General features: G+C 49.7%; 6 protein-coding genes across 6 annotated transcripts in view; all 6 read left to right on the forward strand.

The window, feature by feature from the left end:
* Window positions 1-677, forward strand: part of Pmar_PMAR002176 (hypothetical protein) — a gene marked incomplete at both ends in the record, with an annotated part of 2,359 nt that extends 1,682 nt beyond the window's left edge. Inside the window, 4 exons of the mRNA XM_002774945.1 lie at window positions 32-111; window positions 159-278; window positions 325-488; window positions 560-677. Coding sequence (XP_002774991.1) covers window positions 32-111; window positions 159-278; window positions 325-488; window positions 560-677 — 482 coding nt within the window. The remainder of the gene's footprint in view (window positions 1-31; window positions 112-158; window positions 279-324; window positions 489-559) is intronic.
* Window positions 678-907: 230 nt separating this feature from the next.
* Pmar_PMAR002177 (protein kinase NPK2, putative) lies at window positions 908-2,552 on the forward strand (the record flags this gene model as incomplete). The annotated part of the gene is made up of 11 exons (XM_002774946.1): window positions 908-981; window positions 1,032-1,137; window positions 1,186-1,258; window positions 1,307-1,500; window positions 1,552-1,676; window positions 1,735-1,807; window positions 1,859-1,928; window positions 1,973-2,039; window positions 2,085-2,207; window positions 2,330-2,441; window positions 2,496-2,552. The coding sequence occupies 11 exons, from the start codon at window positions 908-910 to the stop codon at window positions 2,550-2,552; spliced, it is 1,074 nt and encodes a 357-aa protein (XP_002774992.1).
* An 807-nt stretch (window positions 2,553-3,359) lies between these two features.
* Window positions 3,360-3,967, forward strand: Pmar_PMAR002178 (hypothetical protein; the record flags this gene model as incomplete). The annotated part of the gene is made up of 4 exons (XM_002774947.1): window positions 3,360-3,371; window positions 3,465-3,672; window positions 3,734-3,794; window positions 3,853-3,967. The coding sequence occupies 4 exons, from the start codon at window positions 3,360-3,362 to the stop codon at window positions 3,965-3,967; spliced, it is 396 nt and encodes a 131-aa protein (XP_002774993.1).
* Window positions 3,968-4,964: 997 nt separating this feature from the next.
* On the forward strand, window positions 4,965-6,121 carry Pmar_PMAR002179 (hypothetical protein). The gene is made up of 7 exons (XM_002774948.1): window positions 4,965-5,023; window positions 5,075-5,215; window positions 5,259-5,400; window positions 5,448-5,572; window positions 5,621-5,768; window positions 5,819-5,902; window positions 5,947-6,121. Exons 1-7 carry the CDS (start codon window positions 4,980-4,982, stop codon window positions 6,085-6,087), a joined length of 825 nt encoding a protein of 274 aa, XP_002774994.1. The 5' UTR covers window positions 4,965-4,979; the 3' UTR covers window positions 6,088-6,121.
* Window positions 6,122-6,609: 488 nt separating this feature from the next.
* Window positions 6,610-7,476, forward strand: Pmar_PMAR002180 (hypothetical protein; the record flags this gene model as incomplete). The annotated part of the gene is made up of 2 exons (XM_002774949.1): window positions 6,610-6,855; window positions 7,123-7,476. The coding sequence occupies 2 exons, from the start codon at window positions 6,610-6,612 to the stop codon at window positions 7,474-7,476; spliced, it is 600 nt and encodes a 199-aa protein (XP_002774995.1).
* A 240-nt stretch (window positions 7,477-7,716) lies between these two features.
* Pmar_PMAR002181 (hypothetical protein) lies at window positions 7,717-14,135 on the forward strand (the record flags this gene model as incomplete). The annotated part of the gene is made up of 21 exons (XM_002774950.1): window positions 7,717-7,770; window positions 7,828-7,906; window positions 7,954-8,564; window positions 8,618-9,345; window positions 10,525-11,031; window positions 11,075-11,111; window positions 11,518-11,639; window positions 11,687-11,765; window positions 12,148-12,267; window positions 12,327-12,494; window positions 12,536-12,628; window positions 12,673-12,763; window positions 12,810-12,883; window positions 12,931-13,010; window positions 13,064-13,127; window positions 13,266-13,310; window positions 13,510-13,623; window positions 13,671-13,738; window positions 13,788-13,875; window positions 13,921-14,048; window positions 14,099-14,135. The coding sequence occupies 21 exons, from the start codon at window positions 7,717-7,719 to the stop codon at window positions 14,133-14,135; spliced, it is 3,387 nt and encodes a 1,128-aa protein (XP_002774996.1).
* Window positions 14,136-14,241: the final 106 nt, after the last annotated feature.

Here is a 14,241-nt window from a genome sequence, read left to right on the forward strand (position 1 = left end):
TTGTCGGTGTGAATCAAGGAATCTCTGTCAGGTCGGATGTTCGGAACTCCGACATCCACGGCTCCAGTAATAGGCCAGGAATTTGTCATCTACTTCCCTTTGCTAGTTTTGGTAAGTCTGTAAGTATCGATTATACCGCTATGATGATTGATCGGTAGGTCTTTTCACTACTCCAGCTCACTAACACGTACCATCGCCTCGTTCGAGCTCTTGGTCTGTCGTCAACATTCGAATTTGAAGGCAGTGGTCTTCGTGCAGATGCGCCGACAGTGGAGGAGGTATTTATACTCTTATATATAGACAGATCGGATTGCCCTTTGTTAGGGCCGTAAATTGTTACGACGCGAGCGGCTTCGTCGAAGGAATCAGACGGATCTTGAATCTGGCCGACCCTCTCAATACAGTATGGTGGCCTTCCACAGAGGAGTCTCGGAGCTTCGTGACTACGAGCCGACTCAGGAGGATCTCCACGTCGTCGTTGCTGACCGGTGAGCCGATCATGACTCTCTCATATTTCACCCTATGACATCCGGTTTATGTTCCTGCTGTTCTCGGGCAGGTCGCCTAGTGAGGGAACGCCGTTGGTCGCCATACAGAGAGAGAACAGCAGGGAAGAAGATCCGGACTGGCTTTTGGCCGATCGTGATATGGCAGACATCCCTCGGGAGCTCCCATGATCGTTGGGGATACTATTACTTCCTGTTACAGTTCAGAGGTCGACACTATTTTCGGTATATTTTGGGTTTCTCGAGTTTGCTCTCGTGAGCCAACGCCGAGTTTTGAGTCTTGCAATCGGTTCAAGCCTTAGGTCTAGTTTTCCGTAGTAGATGCTCATTGCTGTGATCAGTTCGCGTTGATGCAGATTTGACTTTCCCTCTGGTGGCCTTCCTGTGGGTTTGTGACAATAATGCCTCGTCGACCGGCTGTTGCCGAGCTGGATGATTGCCCAATGAATGAATCCTTGTCAGCGACTTGGCGTGTGTAACAATCTTAGGCATGCAGTCAATAGCTCGGATGTAGATCGTTGTCAGAGACTCTGAAGGTGTTATGCACCATGAAGCCACTGGTTTGTGTATCGGCGCTTGTGGATTGGCCAACCCCTCTCACTCGTTCATTGTGGATCCGAGAGATATAGAGGTATGTGGTCAGATGCCCGGGTTGTACCCTGTGAGTAGCTGCTTGCAGATAGATGATTCTGAGAAGCCTCTGGGAAGGGGGACATCTGGCATCGTGATAAAAGGCGTCCATAAGTCATCAGGTGCGACTCCGTCACGTGGTTCCCACTCGCCCTAGTTTTTTGTCTAAGGCCTTTTACTAGCGATCAAGAGTGTCAGAACGGAAGATAAGGAACGGAGGGATCAAGTTATGAATGACTTGAGGGTTTGTCGACTGGTTCTGGTTGGGAAGGGTAGTCTTGGAAGTCAGGGTCTTCTCCGAGCTCAGAGTTGTGAATATCTTGTCCGTTTGTATGCAGCCTATTCTACACCTAACAGTGCTTTTGTGAGTGTTGTCACTCGCGTGGCCACAACTGTGTGTTACATCTGGATCCAGGTTAACATCGCGATGGAGCTCATGGATAGGGGATCTCTGAGAGATGTTACTAAACACGTCCCTAATAGAACATGGCCTGAAACTAAGGCCACGCTAGTTATTTGGCAAATCATCCAGGCTCTGAAGTAGAATATCTCATAGCCCAACTCTACTTATCATCATTTACTATGTTGTTGGTAGTAGATTCCTTCATTCCAACCATTCATTGCATCGCGATATTAAGCCGGAGAATATACTACTATGCTCTGATGGACATGTATTTTCAGTCCCCAGACTCCGAGCCCCATGTCTTGTCTTCGAATGTTAGGTGAAGTTGGCAGATTTTGGTATTTCGAAGGATCTTAGCTCGACCTATGGAATCTGTTCTACATTCGTCGGTAGGTCGCAGTTAGTTGGATGGGAGCATTCCATGGCTTTCAAGGAACTGCACTTTACATGTCACCAGAGAGGGCCGCGGGGGAGGAGTACACTTACTCCGCAGATATTTGGTATTATGAGGGCTGATATTTGCGAGTTATCATGGGAATAATCAGGTCCCTTGGGGTCGTGGCCTTCGAGCTGTTGACCGGAACTAATCCATTCTCAATTAGTCGTGGCTTCATAGATCTCTATGACTCATTATGCCATAGACCCGAGCCTCGATTAAATAAGAGCAGGTGATTCATTAGTCTTCCTCTCGTAGTCTCTATGGAAGTATCAAAGCGTGTAGCGCAGCCACATGAGATGAGCTTCATCAATGCGTTTCATGGTTTCTCTAGAGTTTGTGCATGGCTTTCAGATTTACCTCCGGTGCTTGTGGGTTCGTGACACACACGTTGGCGAGGGATCCCTTACAACGTCCATCTGCAAGCGAACTATTACGTAACGAGTGGCTGGCTCCTGTGGTCTCGGTGAGTCGCGTGCTCATTCATGACACCAAGTCCATCAGGCCTCGAGCCTTTTAGGCTGGTGCTCAGGAGTGTTCTGATGAGCTTGCAGCTTGGTTGTCCACATTGAAGTAGATATTAACTCTCGCATATCGACTAAGGCAGAACACTTGGGAACTTATCTTGTCACTTTTCGCCGTGCGGAAATCTATTCACTCCAACTGGTCATTACGCAATTTCATGTCCAACATCAATATGAGAAGCATTCGCTATCCTTGATAATTCCGTTGTAATTAAACGGTTCGGGAAGCAGTGCGCCTCGGTGTTTCAAAGCCCGGAGTTCAACTTGTTTGATCTCGTCTCACTATCCTCTTGCTTGAAAAAGAGGAATCAGCTTCGCTCGAATATGTGTGATGTCTCGCCAACTTACTACTGATATTCACGTTGGATGTCACTAACGATAATTTGCGAATGCGAAGGGCATTTTGAGTTTTGTTATTGGAAAGAACAACTGTACAACCTGATGCTTGTCAGCTTGTGGGTTTCTTGTTTTCGTAATGTATGCTATGCCCAGCTACTCCCTCCCGGAGATTTCTAGAGTAGTCTAAGCCAATCCACTCCCTATCCGGTCCAGGGCATTTGAGAGCGATAGTCATCTTTGTCTTCGCTTGCCAATATCTCTTCGTGTCTCTAAAGTTCTCCTAGCTATGGAAATAGGTCTAGCATCAGAGAGCCTGGTCGATCCTACTTCGCGGAGGATGGGGAAGGTTGGCTCAGAAAGGGGACCCCGTTGAATGCTATGGGGAGTCGGCGCATGCCCTGTCAGCTGATGCAACTGAGAGTGATGATGAAGACGGCTTCCCAGGGAGTGTGTCATTCTAGAACGATAAATTTGTCGGACATCGCTCTGTGTCTCGGATTAGTTGTGACCAGGAGATTTTGATGCGGTGTGAGGTAATTTATCTCAGGTAAACCGCCTTTATCTTAAGAGATGATAACGATTCTGGTTTTTCATCATGTGATGGAATCAGCTTTTGTCATTGGTAGCTATTGCTAGTCGTTGGTAAAGGATACTTCGTACTGCAAGGTTCACCTGCCGGACCTGTGGCTTCATTGTGTGATGTTAATGGTCTCCAAGTTGTCCCTACGTCTCGTTGCGTTAAGGTCTGTCTGATGCTAACTGTCCTCAATCGCGGGGCCTACTCTAGCCCATTGGAAGAGATAAATAGGGTCAATTTCGGTCTACAGCCTTTGAGTAAGTCTTCCTACTTTAGTTGGGAAGGTATCATCCAGCGAAATGCACCGATGGTTCGCAGCACAGGATGATAAAGAAGCTCTACCTCAATCTGCGGATACATGCAGTGGGCCTATAATAAAGTGGGATGTGGGAAGTCGGATAAACTGATGATTTGGGAGTATCACCTTTGCTTATCAGGTCCTTTTTCGTGTACAGCCCTGTGCTCAAGGTGCAGGACAGGACACCGGAGAGTTTGGCTTCGGCAGAGGATGAGGATACCCGCGAAGCTCAAGCGAAGCAGATCTACTACTAGTGAGTTGGTGATCCATGGTCCAACCAATTGAGAATATCGTCTTAGTCCGTCGTCCAAGCATTCACCCATTGAACAACGAACCCAAGCATCCTTGATAGAGGGTGTAGTCCACTTTGCACAGGCCTTCCGGAGGGAGGGGGATTGTGACGATGATGTAAATCTTATCACCACTAGGGACCTGGCGCTTGGTGTTAAGCAGGTCAGCATTCTCTGTTTGCCAGGATCGACCTATTATCCAAAATCCTCAGGTTGAAAAGGACATCTGGTTCACCTTGGTTGTTCAGCGGGAACCCTTGGGAGGATCGAGCACCGGTGAGTGTACTACAAGCTCCATCTTATCGATATCGAGGGATTGTTAGGGCAGTCTATCCCATCTTCACCTGAGTCCGCTCCTAGCTCTGAGAATCAGCGGCAGCAGGAGACACGTTCTATCTCACCATTAGAGAGCGACGAGGATCCACATCTATCTGGACCCCTCCTTGAGGCAGTCCTGTCGAACATGCATGAGATGTTCACCTTGTTGCATGGGCCAATTCGAAAGTGCTGTGTACTATTTGGATGGCCGCCATGATGCCTGTATCGTCATAGGTTTTTGGAGATTGAGGACGACAGGGCCAACATGATCAATAAGCTCGGCAGTCTCTTGCACAGCTTTGTGCCATCGTAAGAAGGAGCTCCTTCATGTCAGACGTCGATGATTAAATGGAGGCAGGTACATTGAGGTTTTGGGATACGGACCTTTGGGGCTTTTCACAGAACTCACCGGCTTTAGCTATGGTATGTAGTATGCATTCGAAGATTCGGGAAGTTGAGCTAGCTCTTCAGCACCAGTCGAGCGGAACACATTGGTTTTAATACAAGCTGCGCTACTTTCTTTGCAGGAGAAGCACTCAGATATCAAGGCGTCGGCGGTAATAGAATTCGAATGTCCGTCGCTGGGTCGCCGTGAACCTGTATGCTGCAGGTTTTGTTCGACGCCCATCTCCTACACTCCTCCATACCATTAGAAGACATGAAGATTCTCTACTCGTACATCGTCTCTACGAGTATAATTGGGTGAGCTCAATCTCGAAGTACTGCTATGACTTGCAGTGCTCATTTTATCAGCTTTCGCTCGGACACCCCGACGAGCATGGTTTCGTCGATGAAGTTGTGTGAGCCGCCGTATAACGGAATTGCGGAGAACGCTGCATCGTTTTGTCGTACGAACCACGTAACAGAGGATATGGCAGAGGGCGAAGCGGGAATGTGAGAATGCACCCTCTCGTAGTAGCTGCAAGGAAAGCGTCAGATTCCTCTTTGGACCCGGAGCCAGCTCAACTGACCATGGCGTCACGCCTATAGTGCATTTACCATCGCTTGGGAAAGGCAGGCTCGTGGCGCTTCTTTATCACGGTCTCATGTTCGTCTTCATTATTGACGTTGTTCAGAAGGTACCATGCTTGTCGATGTGACCAATTCTCATTGTGAATTCCTATAGGAAACGGATTCTGAGCTTTTCGCTTCGCTGCAGCGATGGGTCGCAGAGTCCAAAAGCGTTAGTCAAGTTGCTCAACTTGTACGACAGCAATTTAGTCAAGCTATGAGTTTGACGGATGAATACAAGTAATGCATCACGCAGGCTGGATCCTGAATACCTAAGGATTTGTACAGGTTCGCGTATGCGAACAATGTGAACCGTGCTTTGCGGGTTTCTAATGACGGTTCCTCTTCGCTCAACGACGAAGCCCCTATGGCGCTCATAGGGAACGAGTCTAGTCCGGAGGACCTAGTGCTCTTCAGTACTTTGCGACAAGTTTTGGTGAGAACGCTGATTATAGGATTCACCGAGTAGCTACTCTTACTCCACAGGTGCACGGGGAAGAGTATCTGGATGCTGCTGGCCTTCCTAAAGGCAGTCGATGCCGTGAGATCTGCTACAAATCACCTGGGAACGTGAGAGGAACTTAGTGCTTACTGTGGACTACTCTCTATCTCAGGGCTGGGCTTGTGCGAAGGTCTCGCCGTTGAACCGTGAGTTCTATCTTCTGCTCGCGAAGCCCGCAATGCCGTTGGTGCGATGTCAAGAGGAGTGCGAACGCTTCGCTCGGATGCATCTCTCCAACATATTCACTATGTGAGGCACTGCACTTTGTACGAACAACTGTTGGTTTCATAACTTGGATTTTAGTGTTCAGTCTTCATACTTTTATGACCTTTACTAGCTCCCTGGGAACAGATGTGGGTTCTCCATGGCGTGATTAGTGTCATTTCGACCTCTCACGGGTTTCGGGTTTCAGAGGCATTGGCCATCGGGTCTCGGGTTTCAGAGGCATTGGCCATTGGGGGATTAGCAGCTTCCTTGGGAGGTCCTCAGAGAATTCGTGTTGTATCAGTTCTGACTTTATTCAAAGTGATTCCCTCAATTTCTGTGATCACTTGCCCTGTGGCGCCCAATGACTGACCGTCTGACTATCTATTTGTCATCTCTTGATCGGCTAAAGCCAGCCATACCGGAAGTCCTCCAGCACAACGTGTGGCAATACCTCCGAGAGGCAGGCACAGTTCGGTTACTCAGTGAAACAATAGAGCCACCACGTAGGCTTGAAGTGTCTGCTCAAGCTGGCTTTTGGATCAAGCACTTTTGCGTGGATGATAGGGACATGTCCGTTCTCTTGACCTTCCGGGATGGTGCCGGCCAAAGCGGAGTCCTCTACAAGTATAGAGAAGGCGAAGGCCTCGAAAGGGTTAGCAGCGAGCCAGTCGATGCGTTCTGTGTCAACTCGGTTCGGGGATGCGTCTATGCATTTAGAGATCAGCAGCTTTTGCGCATACGCCACAGAGCCCCTCCATATAAGGTCGACCATATGTGGACATTATCGCCGGATTGGTCGCCACCAGACTATATGGTGAGTCGAGGAAATCATATTGTGTTCGGCTCTTCACGCTGGGAGGCTCCCATGCACAGCTATGGTATAACAGTGTTAACCTTGGTTGGATCGGTGGTGCGAGTATCGTCTCTCGACCTCTGCGGCGATGCAAAAGAATCTATGAAGTTCAGGCGCATGCTGGTAGACGCATTCGTGGACTCGAATGGGGAGCTTTGCATCTTGGTCTGCATTGGGGAGACTCTACTATACCGATCGTTATCTAGTGATACATGGATGTCTATGAAGATGCGTGGCCAAGTACGACAAATGGCGATGGTGCAGAGCTCAATGATAGAGGATCATTTTAAAGAGAGGGAAGAGACAGCTCCTCCGTTGCTGGCCATCGTGCGTCATAGTTCACACAATCATACCTCTGATTCTGAAGTGTTCTATCTTGCAAGGTTGGAGATAGTTGACTTGAATAGAGGCGAAGTAGTGGTATCGGTTGCATGGTTGCAAACGCCTTGGTGTCCTAATCTGGCTTATGTGGAGCACACGATATACTTCCAAGCATGTGGCCCTGCAATCGATAAAGTAGATGCATGTCTCGTCTATGACGCGCCTTTCAGCAAATGCAAAAATATGCGCAAATTCAGTTGAGGTTGTCTCTCGGATATTTTTGTCATACGTGACGCTCCACCGCCGCCGATCGGTAGCGGCTGATGCGTCGTGCAGAGCGCTGTACTGCATGATGGGATCAATGACCATTCTGTCTATTGCCTTATCATCGGGAAACCAAACTTGATGCATTGCATTCCCTCGTCAACTGACTGTATTGTTTCATTCGGGATAGAGAGGAGATCGATTGTGTATAGTTTGTTTCCTGTTGCCTCTGCAGTGATGCCCTCCAACAAGCATCACAACAATAAGCCTTGCCGCAACTGGGAAGAGACTGTAATGTCGGGATCGTTGGCTCAGCTTATTGAATCGTGTGCAAGAGTTTTTCTACAGGGGACTTGTCGGTACGGAGACTCCTGTAAATTCGTTCATGCCCAGCGGCGAGGAGTTTCATCATCTAATCCATTTGGAGGTTGGTCATACGATAGGACGGCTCACTTCACTAGGCTTCCCTCACAGGTGGCACAGTGTCTGCTTCGCCATTCGGTGGCAGCGGCGCAGGTGGGCAAGTGTCTGGGAACCCTTTCGGAGCTACAGCCACACCGGCACCAACTCCCTTTGGTGCTGGCAACGTCACGGCACCAACTCCCTTTGGTGCTGGCAACGTCACGGCACCAACTCCTTTTGGTAGTGGTAACGTCGCGGCGACGACTCCCTTTGGTGTTGGCAACATCACATCGTCGTCGCCGACTCCTCCTACATTCGGCGGCACACCAGGTGGTGGGTCTGGACCGTTCGGGAGCTCGAAGCCTGTAACATTTGGGGCGGCCGCCTTTGGAAGCTCACAACCATCGGGGTTTGGTAACGCAATAGGGACGAAGCCAAGTCCCTTTGGGAGTACTACATCGGGTGTATCCCCGAGTCCTTTCGGTGGTGGTGCAGCAACCCAACCGTCACCATTCGGCCAATCCAGTCCGCCTTCGCAATTGAGCAACGCGAACCCCTCTGCTTCAACTCTTGGGAATGCCACTGCACCTGCCACAACCATAGTGCCTCCATCGGGCATTTTGCCTGCCGCTACTGTTGTTGGGACTTTGGTACCGGACGAGAGCAACCGGAAAATGAGAGAAGTAAGTGAATGTATTCCATGGTTGTATCAAGTAAGCTCCTTGGTGCTCCTCAGAACATCGCAACCGCGTTGAACAAGGGCGAGCTTTACCCTTTGTCTTCTTTTGGACCGGATGGTCAGGGCAACCTGACGCCGCCTGGCATCGACGTCAGCTTCGAAGAGCTCCGGTATGAGGACCCTCAGAACCAGCATTTACGAGAAACTATCGCCAAGACGGAAGCAAGTCTCGAGAAGATTATTTCTAAGCCCACTCTGTCGAAATACTTTGGTATTGAGGGAACGGCGAAATCGGTATCGCCTTTCAGCGGAAATGCTGTCGCTCCCTCACCGTTTGGAGGAGCATCTGCCCAAAGTAAATCATCGCCCTTCGGTCCTGCAGCGGGGCCGAAGCCCTCGCCATTTGGTGCAACACCAGCAGCTACCTCAACAACATCCCCGTTTGGTGGATTCGGAAGCAGTCAATCCTCTGCAACGGGCTCTTTCGGAGGGTTCGGTAACGCCTTCGGTGGCCAGCCATCGTCATTCGGTGCCACTAGTGGGCCCTTCGGTGCTACTCAACAGTCCTCGCTTCTTCCTACTTTGTCATGGCCGGACAACCTGGTGGTTCGACCTGGGATTCCTCCGAACAAGATGCCATCATGGATTTCCCGAACACCTTTAAATCTACTGCCTGAGATCAAACCGTCGAAGGGGCTATCGGAGGAAGATATCGAACGTTACAAGAATGCGGAATTCTCTTTGGATGCATTTCCGTCTCTGCCCCCTACCATTGAGCTACTCACGTGATACTATTTTATGTGTTTTGCGTCTTCTTCAATTGATCAATGAAATCCTGGGCAACTATTCATCTCATTGAAAATGAATTCAACAATCAATGTGAAAATTGAAACGTCTCTAGAACAGTGGTCTTTGCCACTGTTCAATCAGTGGTTGAAGTAGGAACTGTAGTCGATTCAGTCGATGGTGACCAAGTGCTTGGGGACTCAGTGGTCGATGGACTCAGAGTAGTAGTGGTAGATGTAACACTAACAGTTGATATACAAGGACATTCACAAGGAACATTGAGCTGCTCAGGATCAGTAGAGCCTGGAGGACCCTGGCAATAGGCTTCATTGGTCAGCCAGTATTTACAGAAAGAATTGCTGAAGTCACCGCCCTTAACGGTTTGGCTGCGACAGAAATCGTCTCCTTGTGGGCAAGGTGACTGAGTTGTAGTAACAACCGGATATTGTGGATAGTTAGGATCAGTATTGGGATCGTACGGAGCATTAGTAGTTCCCCCAGAACCCAGAGGCTCTGGTCCGCTCGCTTCCAAGTCGGAGCTACAACCACTCAACCAGAGGCCCAAGATGGAGAGGACAACCGCAGTGGCAGATCGTATCATATTGCTCAAAGACAAAATGTCGGAAAAATTACTGTATTTTCAGATAAAAACCCTAAGCTAGCTCGGATAGCTTTTTTGTGTGACCTTGCGCCCGCTGTCTCTTCTGAATAGTGTCCTCAGTAAACGATGCCTGCGTGTATCCGTTCCGTTTATCTGTTATCTCGTGTATATCCAACATCAAAGATCATCATGGTCTCCGACAAATGATTGGAGGATTGGTCAGTGACTCCCGGTGATTGCAGATTGCACGCAAGTACACGGATTCATGTAGACTCTTGTAACACGTTCGTAATTCGAAATTCGCTGCGATAGTGGTTCTATTCACATTCTATGAGCCTTCTAATTTGGTTGGTCCATACTTCTCATGTAACAGTTCGCCGAACTGAGTTCGACCTTCCAAATCGTTGAGAGATGAGGTGTATGCAGTTGTCGGGCGCGGTCAATCGTCACAATTTGAACTCCACGAATCTTTCGAGTCCTGTTCAGTATCGAAAATTCATGTTATGAATGGCATCATCAGTAGAGGTCCACTTTCTCAACTACATCCTTGGACTGAGTCACATTCAGCTTCCAATAGCTTCACGGATCGATACGGTCCCTGCCTTACACGAGGAGCTGCGAAAGTGAACCTCCACGACTACGAATCGAGTCAGCTGGCCCAACCGGTGGTGACAAGTGTTCAAGGCTCAGATGTGGATGATCTCGCCGACTCCGTTGCTCGGGTGCAGCTGAGGGATAACGATTGGGTTATTGGTTGGATTCTGGCGGTAGACCCTACATCAGTTCTTGGATCGGCCAAGTACTCATATGGCCTGCGTGCTTCCTGTGTCATTCACGGTTATTGTCGGCCCTTGTTGATTGAGATCCCTCGAAGTCGTCGCAACGGCTTGGATGATTTGATCGGAATACCTCTGGCGGTCTTGCGGCAGGAAATGGACTGCAGCGAAGAGAATGTGGACCAGCTGGGCATGTTCTTGCGGTTCATCGTAACACAACTTGTAGGCGTGGGTGTGAGGCTGAGCAGGAAGTTGAGATGGTCCCACACTGATCGAGTAGCGTTCGAGAGGCTCGATGTTCTACTCAAGTGAAATCTATCGGAATTTTCCTGAACTGCTCCTCATGCACAGGTACACGCCTCTCTTGAATCTTTTTCGGGGGTATCTGGTAAGTGCAACATCTCGCGGCAAGTGTTCAACCCATCGTTGCAATGATCCAGAGGAAGGGACGGTCATAGCCGAGATGGGAGACGACGAGGAGGAGGTCCATGCATGTGAGCTAGTTGATCTTCCTTGATAAGTTTCCATCAATAATTCTCTCGAGTTAGTCGTCATCTTCTACATGCATCGTGATTGGGTAAACTGAATTTGATTTATGGTGCTCAACGTCAGAGCGGCCGGGTGTCCATCCAGTGGATATGAGGACCGTGGCATCGACGGTGTCGAGGGTACCTTAGTTCGAGCGCGGGACCTTGCGGGCATCGGCCTACAATCGGAGAGTTTAATGCAGTATGATCATGTAGCGGAGTTTGCCCAATTGTACGGGAAGCTGCTGTGGGATGGATGGAGCTCAGGCGTTGGCAACAATCAATCGACATATCAAGACGTTGCCTGTGGGTTACACCGATGAGTGGCTTGCAATAAAAGCAGAGATCTCGGAAGAGGTTGCCGTGGTTAAAGCGATTGCCGCGGAGTGGTACTAGATCGCTGGAGTCTCAGAGTCATGCATGTGATGCCGTCTAGGTCGGAGATAAGGCGAGCTTGTGCTTCGAGGCCACCTGGAGCTCCACCCCAGCCGCATGTACTCGCGGATGATGAGGAGGTATGGTCTCGACTAACAGAAGTGGAATGAACATGTCCTGTAGAGATCGGTCGGGTCCAGGGATGGAGCGACATGGAGCCCACCACCTCCCCTGCCAAGGAGGGTTCGGGGAGGGGGTGGCGGCTGGCGTGGTCAGGGACCTCGAGACTTGGTAACTAAGGAAGGCGTGGGGGCTGTTGATATCGGCATTGATCTAAGTCCTCTACTATAAAATATGTGTTTGTGCGAGTTGATTGTTCGAAATCGATGGAGTAAGATGATGTAACGTGCTGGTCAGGCATCAGCATCATCACGCAAAGCGCAAGTACCTGAGAGGAGACGCCGACAGCAGCCACACACGTCAATCACGCGGAGTACCTCAGTATAATTTGGCTCATGCCAGATGAGCGTCGGTTTAGATGGATCAGTGGATGCTAGCCCTATAGCAGAAGGTCGGGACGCCAGTCGTGGAAACAGCTCGAGGAACTACAGCAAGCCTTGGTTGCAGCCTCTTCCTCCACAGGTCGTATGAACTAGCACATTATGTTTGTTCTTGCCAAGGACATTGGCTTCGGATTGTAGGCTCATGAGAATGCATCAAATGGAGGCACCAGCGACAACGGTGGAGGGATATGGAGCGCCTGTGAACGGCGGGGGTTCCTCGAGCATGTCTACGGCCCTAGTGGTGAAGGCCCAGATGCTGACCTCATCATGATGCTCGAACGAGACTGCGTCGAGAAGAATCCTCAGGTATAACGGCCGATTTATGGAGTTTGAGTACGCATGAACAGGTCGGATGGAGCTCGATATCCGGTCTAGAGTCTGCGCGGCAACTCCTCGAAGAGGCAGTTGTGCTACCGTTATTGATGCCGGAGTATTTCCAAGTAAATGAGTACCTCATCCATGCGTAAACAGCAGGCGGCTGTAGGGTATCCGGCGGCCGTGGAAAGGCGTTCTATTATTCGGCCCACCTGGCACTGGTAAAACGATGTTAGCGAAAGCGGTAGCCACTGAGTGCGGTAATAAGGGATTTCTCGGCCATGGGGGTCAACCATGCCTGGCTAGATACTACCTTCTTCAATGTAAGCTGCAGCACAGTCACCAATAAATACCGCGGGGACTCGGAGAAGCTCATACGGGTCTGTGGTACTCGTAGGTATCATTGTTGTGATATCCGATCGATCAGTTACTCTTCGAGATGGCTAGATTCTATGCCCCGACTACAATTTTCTTTGATGAAATCGATTCTATAGGTAGCAAACGTGGGTAAGTGAGAGATCTCGTTCTTGGCCTTGATATTGGTTGGGCGTGCGAACCAGAGACCCTGGGGAGCACGAGGCTTCGCGGCGGGTGAAGAGCGAGCTGCTGGTACAGATGGATGGTGTTTCGAGTACTGATCCTATTCAACCAAAACAGCAGCAGCAGCCACGAGATCATCATCATGAGGAAGGTACTCACTTCTGCCGGGTGATGATCCTAATTTGGTGTTCCTCTTCTCCAGGGCAAGATCCATCGTCTGAGTCGGGGTCTGCGGAAGATGGAGCGTCCCCGCCTAAAACTGTCATGGTAGTTAGGCGAGTTCGTGTCGCAATTCGTTGATAGAACATGGTACTGAGGCATAGATTTGGAGAGCTGCTCGAGGATCTTCTCCTGTCGCAAGGCAGATCGTAGGAATTCGCCTGGGAAATTGTAGTCGTATGCATGTCGGAGTTTCGTACATCCCGCGCGGTGCTTGTGGTGTTCTCTCTGTACTGATATTGAACAGGTACTAGGCGCGACAAATCACCCCTGGGAAATCGACGAGGCCCTTCGACGACGACTTGAGAAACGTATATATATCCCCCTGCCTGACGAGGAGGCGAGGCTTGGCATGTTCAAGGTGGTGGAATCGACACATTGGTGGTTTATCTTCGCTAAGTGTATCAGGTGAATTGTTCCAGTATAAAGCTCGCTAGTGACGTGGATTTCCGACGGCTCGTCAAACGAACGGAGGGGTGAGCAACACTTGGGTAGTCGTGCTTGCAGCCAACAGTCATAGAGCAGGTACTCTGGTGCTGACATCTGTAGTGTTTGCAGAGAGGCTTCTATGATGAACCTGAGGGATAGATTGAGGAAGGCTCGGACAAAGGGAGTAGTGACATGGTAGCGAGGTCACCATAGGGATTCGGTTGGGTAGGCGACCAAAGGTGGGCTTGATGTCGATCGATTACGAGCTGAGGTTGAAGGACGACCCGTCACTATGGGTAACTTTGAGCAAGCGGTGAAGAACGTACAGAAGTCGGTCGGCACCGAGGACTTGAGAAAGTACCGACTCTCTCGAATACATGAGAGAGTTGTTGTTTCGAATACCTCAGATTTGAGGACTGGATGCGCGAGTTCGGATCGTCATAACGCAGCACCGGAAGATTGTAGTATTAAAGCTGTCATACTTGTACATGCTTCGCGGCAATATCAATTTCATCCTTATGCCGCCGAATTGAGGTATCACCTTCGTGGC

The sequence above is a fragment of the Perkinsus marinus genome, assembly GCF_000006405.1.
Source record: "Perkinsus marinus ATCC 50983 genomic scaffold scf_1104296957154, whole genome shotgun sequence".
Taxonomy (NCBI): domain Eukaryota; phylum Perkinsozoa; order Perkinsida; family Perkinsidae; genus Perkinsus; species Perkinsus marinus.